The following is a 5,940-nucleotide window of genomic DNA, read 5'->3' as shown; positions in this document are numbered from 1 at the left end:
GGAGCCTGGTGTGACATTGGGCAACGGGTGCGGGTGGGCCGATAGAGCTGTTTTTGCAGCATGCTGAGGGCTGGGCAGGGACGGGTGACCCCATGGGCAGGGCCAGCCCTCCCTGGGGCCGGAGCCCCCTCCTGCAGCCGTGTCCCCAGGGCCTCCTCACGGCGCTGTCCCCAGGGTGCCCATGTCAACGTCGTCATAGCCCGTGTCCCCGCAGGGCTGCGCCGGGGCGTCCCCACCGTGGGGAGCTGGGAGCTCCTCCGGCACGGCCGCAGCATCATCGTAGCCATCCGGGGAGCCGTGCCCGGGCTGGGCTGGGAGGGCTGCAGAAGGCAAGGAGGGGCCGGGGCTGAGGACGCAGCCGCAAGGGCCGTGTGCCCTCATCTCCCCAGCACCACTGCTCCGTCATAGCCCCACTCCTCTGAACCTTATACCTTTGAGTCTCTGTTCATTGCCCCTTCCCCTACCTGGGGCCTCTCCAGGGCTGAGCTCCTCGTCATTGCCATCCCAGCTGTCATCCTGCGGCTTCATGCCTGAGCCCTCGGACAGGGAACCTGCAGTGGAGACGGTGGTGTTGGGTGCTTGGCCAGGAATGGGGACAGCCCCAGGCCCTGGGGATGACCGTGCTCCCACCTGTGTGGCTGGGCACCTCCTGGTACTCGGGCATCAGGCTGTAATCCAGCTCCTCGTACACGGCCTCAGCGCCAACATCCGTGGCTTTCACGGGGGCTGTAAGGAAGTACACGCTGCAGTGGCAGGACTACTGTTCCCCACAGCCCCATGGATACTCTGAAAGGGGCACCAGGGGAACCCCCAAGGCTGTGCCCACCTCGGCGTTGCAGCTGTGCGCGGTGTGCCTGCACCGCCAGGGCTGCCAGGGCCAGGCCCAGCAACGTCCCCAGGAGCACGCACAGGACCGTGGGCACCGGCACGCTCCCCGACACTGCTGTCAGTGGGGCAACGCTGCTGCTGCTGCTGGCACCTGCAGGGAAGGCGAGGGGCAGCGTGAGGCCAGGATCCGCACGGCAGCAGGGGCAGGGGGCAGGGGGCAGTGGGCACGGGCAGAGCCACCTGGGCAAGCACCCCCGTGCCGGCAGCTGCTACCTGCAGTGCTGGTGGCCCCGCTCGTGTCCTCGGTGTCCTCGTCACAGGCGATGTGGGCGACCCCCTCGGGGCCGCAGGACTGCAGGTGCCAGGGCGCCGAGGGGCAGCGCCAGAGCGAGGGGGCCCCCTCCTGGCATCGCACCCAGCCCAGCCAGGCGGGGACCGAGCCCTGTGCGGGGACGGCCGCCAGCCTCCCCCCGCTGCCACAGCCCAGCTGGCGGCAGACAACGGCAGCTGTGGCGGGGCTGGTGTCGTTGGCGCACACGCGGCCCCACGTCCCCTCGTGCAGCACCTCCAGGAGCCCGCTGCAGCTGCTGCTGCCCCCCGCCAGCCGCAGCAGCCCTGCAACAACAGGGGACGGGGGGTCGCGGCACCATTGGGACAGGTGGGGCAGCGCGCACCCCACGGCCAGCGGGGCCTGCTCCACACCCAGCTCAGGGATCACAGTGCTCACCTACCTGAGCACACGGCACCGGCACCGCCGCCCCGGCGGCAGCCACGCAGTGCCGGGGCTGGGCAGGCCCAGAGAGCCGCCTCCGTCCCCGAGCAGCCCCCGGCACCCGGCCACAGCGTCCCCACGCCGGGCCCGAAGCGCTCCGAGCCGGGCGCCTCCAGGGCCCGCCCGCAGCCCAGCTGGCGGCACACGACGTCGGCATCTGGCAGGTCCCAGGCGTCCTGGCAGACGGTGCCCCACGTGCCCTCGCTGTACACCTCCACCCTGCCGGCGCAGCGCCCGGGGCCGCCCGCCAGCCTCAGCCGCCGGCTGCCTGCACGGGACAGCCAGCATGGGGCTGGGGGCACCCGCTGGGCACCCGCGGCCCTTCCCGGCGCACTCACCTGAGCAGGCGACGGCCGCCTCTGGGGGGCTGTGGCCGGGCGCTGCGGCAGGCCCCGAGGCGTTGCACTGCGCCAGGAGCTCCTCGCTGCCAGCACAGCGCAGCTCCTGCAGCTCCTGCAGCTCCACGGGGCCCGAGCTGGCGGCCGGCACAGCGTAGACCTTCTCTGGCACACCGCAGCCCAGCTGCCGGCACGCCACCGAGGCAGCTCGGTCGTCCCCCGGCCCCGCAGCCACGCGGGCCCAGGCCCCGGGGCTCGTGGCCACCTCCAGCCGCCCGTCGCACCGGCTCTCCCCGTCCAGCAGCCGCAGGGGCTCAGCGGCGCCTGCAAGAGCCCGGCCGTGCCGTGGGGACGGGCGCTGCTCCCCGCCTGCCACGGGTCCCCGCGGCCCCTGCACCCACCTGAGCAGTTGACGGCGGCGGCATGGCCAGGGGGGCAGGTGGGCTCCCCCAGCAGCGCCACGGGGCACTCGCCCGGGTGCCGCTCGCTCCCGCTGCAGCTCAGGGCATCGCGTCGCAGCGGCCCCGTGGCCGTGCCCGTCCCGAAATGGCCTCCTGGGGGCAGGGAGGCGGCAGGGCCGCAGCCCAGGTGGCGGCACAGGACGTGGGCGTCGCGCAGGTCCCAGGCGCTGGCACACAGCGCTCCCCATGTCCCCTGCGCCTCCACCTCCACCCGCCCGGCGCAGCCCGAGCCGCCATCCGCCAAACGAAAACCGGTGTAGGCTGCGGCGCAGAGAGGGCGCTGGGGGATGGCAGGGCAGGGCCCCCCCGGGGCACCCCACGCTGCAAGGGGCTGCCCCGGCCCCCCGGACACCGGCCCCAGCACTTACGTGAGCAGACGATAGCAGCGGGGCCAGCACAGGTCTGGCCGTGGGTCGGCCGCCGGGCGCAGCTGGCCAGGAGTGGCTCGCTGCCGTTGCACTCAAAGGCGCCGTCCCAGAGCGGCCCCGTTGCTGCCCCAAAATGGCCGGCAGCGGGGACGGCCACTGCCGTGCCGCAGCCCAGCTCCCTGCACACCACCTGGGCGGCCTTGAGGTCCACGTGGCCGTGGCAGACGGTGGCCCAGGCCCGGCCCTGACGCACCTCCAGCCGCCCCGAGCAGGCGCCGTCCCCTCCGGCCAGACGGGAGAACCCTGCCGCGAGAGGAGGGCTCCTGGGGGGGATGCGCACGAGGGGGCTCCCTGCAGCACCGCATGTCCCCAACTCTCACCTTGGCACACCACAGTGCTGTCGTATTCATGAGGGCCTTCGTAGGGACCCCAGCCTTGAATCTTGCAGTCCCAGAGGGCCTTCTCTGTCCCATCACAGTCAACAAGCGCCAAACTGAGGGGGCCGTCAGCTTTGCCAAAATTGGACCCTTTGTAGATGTCAGCGACTGAGCCGCAGCCCATTTGCTGGCACACTACCTCGGCATCCTCCATGTCCCAGGCATCATCTGCCACCGTGCCCCAGCGTCCCCGTAGCTTCACCTCCACTCTCCCCTCACAGGGTCCCCTGCCAGCCACCAGCCGCAGCTCCAGCGCCTCTGTACAGGGCCACAAGCCTCAGATTTATCCAGGGGGGTCCCAGCACAGCATCCCCAGCACCACCACCCCACCTCACCTGTGCAGGTCACCCCCACATCCCGATCATGGTTACAGAAGTGCTTCCCCCAGCCATAATGGGGGCAGTCCTGCAAGGTGGCCTCAGAGCCACGGCAGAAGAATGGGTGCAGCCAGATGCGTCCCTTGCCCTGCCCAAATGGGGCGTACGGGGACGCCCGGGCCACCGTGCCGCAGCCCAGCTGCCGGCACACCACGCCAGCGCCTCGGTGGTCCCAGTCGAAGTCGTAGCTGCAGACGGAGCCCCACTCGCCCTCGTGCTTCACCTCCACGCGGCCGGCGCAGCGCCCGCCGCCATCCACCAGCCGCAGCTCCCCGCTGCCTGTTCAACCCCAGGAATCTTGCTGAGCCTGGGGGGCACCTGCCCCACGGCTGCTCCCTGCCCCACTGCTTGCCTACTGCTTGCCCGTGGCAGGCCCCTGCCCCACGGCCAGCCCCAGCACTCACCCCCACAGAGCTGCACGCAGAGGAGCAGCCCCAGTGCCCTGGCAGGCACCATCCTGCCCCCAGTGCTAGACGCAGCCCCGCGCCGGGGAGGGGGATATATAGGCAGCCCCCGCTGGCAGGAGCCAATGGGGGCGGTGGAGGCACCTTGTGAGCCGCTATCAGGAGGGTTATCTGCTGCCTGCCGGGGCCCAGCCTCCAATAACCTGCTCCGTGCCCAAATATGAGATTCGGCTCCGCTTCTGGCGTCACGCACCCCCCCGCCTCCCCGCTGGGGCTCAGCACCAAATGTCCCCGAGGGGAGGCAGCCAGCCTGGCTCCTGTGTCCCCCTCAGCTGGGGTTGGGGCTGTGTCCGAGGAGAGCAGGTCCCTGTGGGGACAGAGTTATCCCCAGCTTGGGGTCCTCCCTCAGAACATGGCCTCCCTCAGCACCCTGGTACTCAGCCTGTGTTGGGGGGGGCCTTGACCCACCTGGAAGAAGCCCGGGGGTCACCAGGGAGAATCAGGTTCCCGTGTTGGCCTCAAGATGTGCAGGAGGGACGTCTCAAGACCCTGCAGAGGCTCGTGGTACAGGCACAGGGGTGGCAGATTCCCCCTCTCAGGGACACGGCTGCTTTAACTGCACGCAGCTGCTGGGGCACCTGCGCTGCTGGCGATAGCATCGTGGCTTTGAGCAGCAGCGGGGATGCTGCCAACAGGCTCAGAGCTGAGGCTTCAGCCTCAGGGCACCAATTTGCAGCACCATTTATGAGGGGAACGTGTCACATGCACAGGTTCCTGTCCGACACCAGGGACAGCTTGTGGCCTGGGCATCACCCAGAAAGACCCCAAAGAGGCCACATGTGCCTCTGGGGCTGGGGGCAGAAAGAAGGAGCCCTAAAGTGGGAGGAGGAGGAGAAGGCAGCCTGACCCTCACAGCAGGCACAGGGGTACCCACAGAACGTATCTTGGTGCTGGGGGGTCCCGCTGCTGTGGGGCCAGCACAGAAGCCCCCAGCTGTAGAAGGGGCCAGCAGCAGGGGCCCAGTCCTCCCTGCCCGTGTCCCTGTGTGCAGCCCGGTGCTGGGGCAGGAGGAAGTGTGTGCCGGGTGCGCAGGCGCCTCTCAGAAGCGCAGCCCTGCTCGTCCGCTGGGCCGGGACACAGGGCATTGCCCTTCTGGCACAGCCCCGCTGCAGGAGGAGCACGTGGCAGCAGGGCTCACTGGGAACCGGGGGCTGCTGGGGCTATGGTTGCAGGGCCGGGCTCTGCCAAGGGGCTGTGGCTCCCGGGCTGCTCTGAAAGCCCAGGGCTGGGCTTCAGCCTGCAGGACGTTGTTGTCCCTGTAAGCTGGAAGCCCAGCCCCAAAAGCCCTGGTGGGGAGGTCAGCCCCAGGAGCAGAGTGGGGAGTGCTCCCCCACCTGGAGATCACATCTTGGCCCTAGGAATTCAGAATTTTTGTTTCTGTGACAATTAATGAGGACGGTTTGCAGAACTGCCACCTTGGACTTCTGGAGGGCAGACTTTGGCCCGTTCTGGTGACTGGTTGTCGGAGTCCCTTGGGAGGCAGTGCTGAAGGGAAAGGAAGGATGGACACCCTTTGAGAAGGTAATCCTAAAGGTGCAGGAGTAGGCTGTCCCCATCTGCCAAAAGACAAGACAGCGGGGAAGAGGATCTGCCCAACTGAACAGAGAGTTGTGTATTGAGCTCAGGGGAGGAAAAAAAAAAAAAGTTAAAAAAAGTTTTAAAATTTATGACCTTTGGAAGGGGGCAGGCCACTCAGGTACAACATCCAAAGATGTCGTGAGCCTATGCAGGGAGAAAAGAAGGGCCAAAGGCCAGCTGAAACTGAGTCAGGCTTGTTCTCCCAAGAACAGTAGAAAATGCTTCTCCAAATACTCTAGCAACAAAAGGAGGATGAGAGAGAATCTCCAGCCCTAACTGGATGTGGGGGGAAAACACACTGACCAGAGATGAGGAAA

The 5,940-nt window shown here is 68.1% G+C and overlaps 1 protein-coding gene across 1 annotated transcript; it reads right to left on the bottom strand.

Annotated features, from left to right (window-relative positions):
* Positions 1-148: 148 nt before the first annotated feature.
* Positions 149-4,059, bottom strand: LOC137858122 (antigen WC1.1-like). Its single transcript, XM_068685591.1, has 12 exons — positions 3,986-4,059; positions 3,540-3,860; positions 3,148-3,462; positions 2,768-3,070; positions 2,340-2,660; positions 1,939-2,262; positions 1,560-1,868; positions 1,102-1,443; positions 827-979; positions 631-726; positions 465-551; positions 149-320 (listed from the first exon to the last, which is right to left on the bottom strand). The coding sequence occupies exons 1-12, from the start codon at positions 4,035-4,037 to the stop codon at positions 157-159; spliced, it is 2,787 nt and encodes a 928-aa protein (XP_068541692.1). The 5' UTR covers positions 4,038-4,059; the 3' UTR covers positions 149-156.
* Positions 4,060-5,940: the final 1,881 nt, after the last annotated feature.

This window comes from Anas acuta, chromosome 5 (assembly GCF_963932015.1).
Source record: "Anas acuta chromosome 5, bAnaAcu1.1, whole genome shotgun sequence".
Classification (NCBI taxonomy): Eukaryota; Metazoa; Chordata; class Aves; order Anseriformes; family Anatidae; genus Anas; species Anas acuta.
Note: the sequence above shows the minus strand (reverse complement) of the source record. Positions and strands in the feature narration are given on the sequence as shown.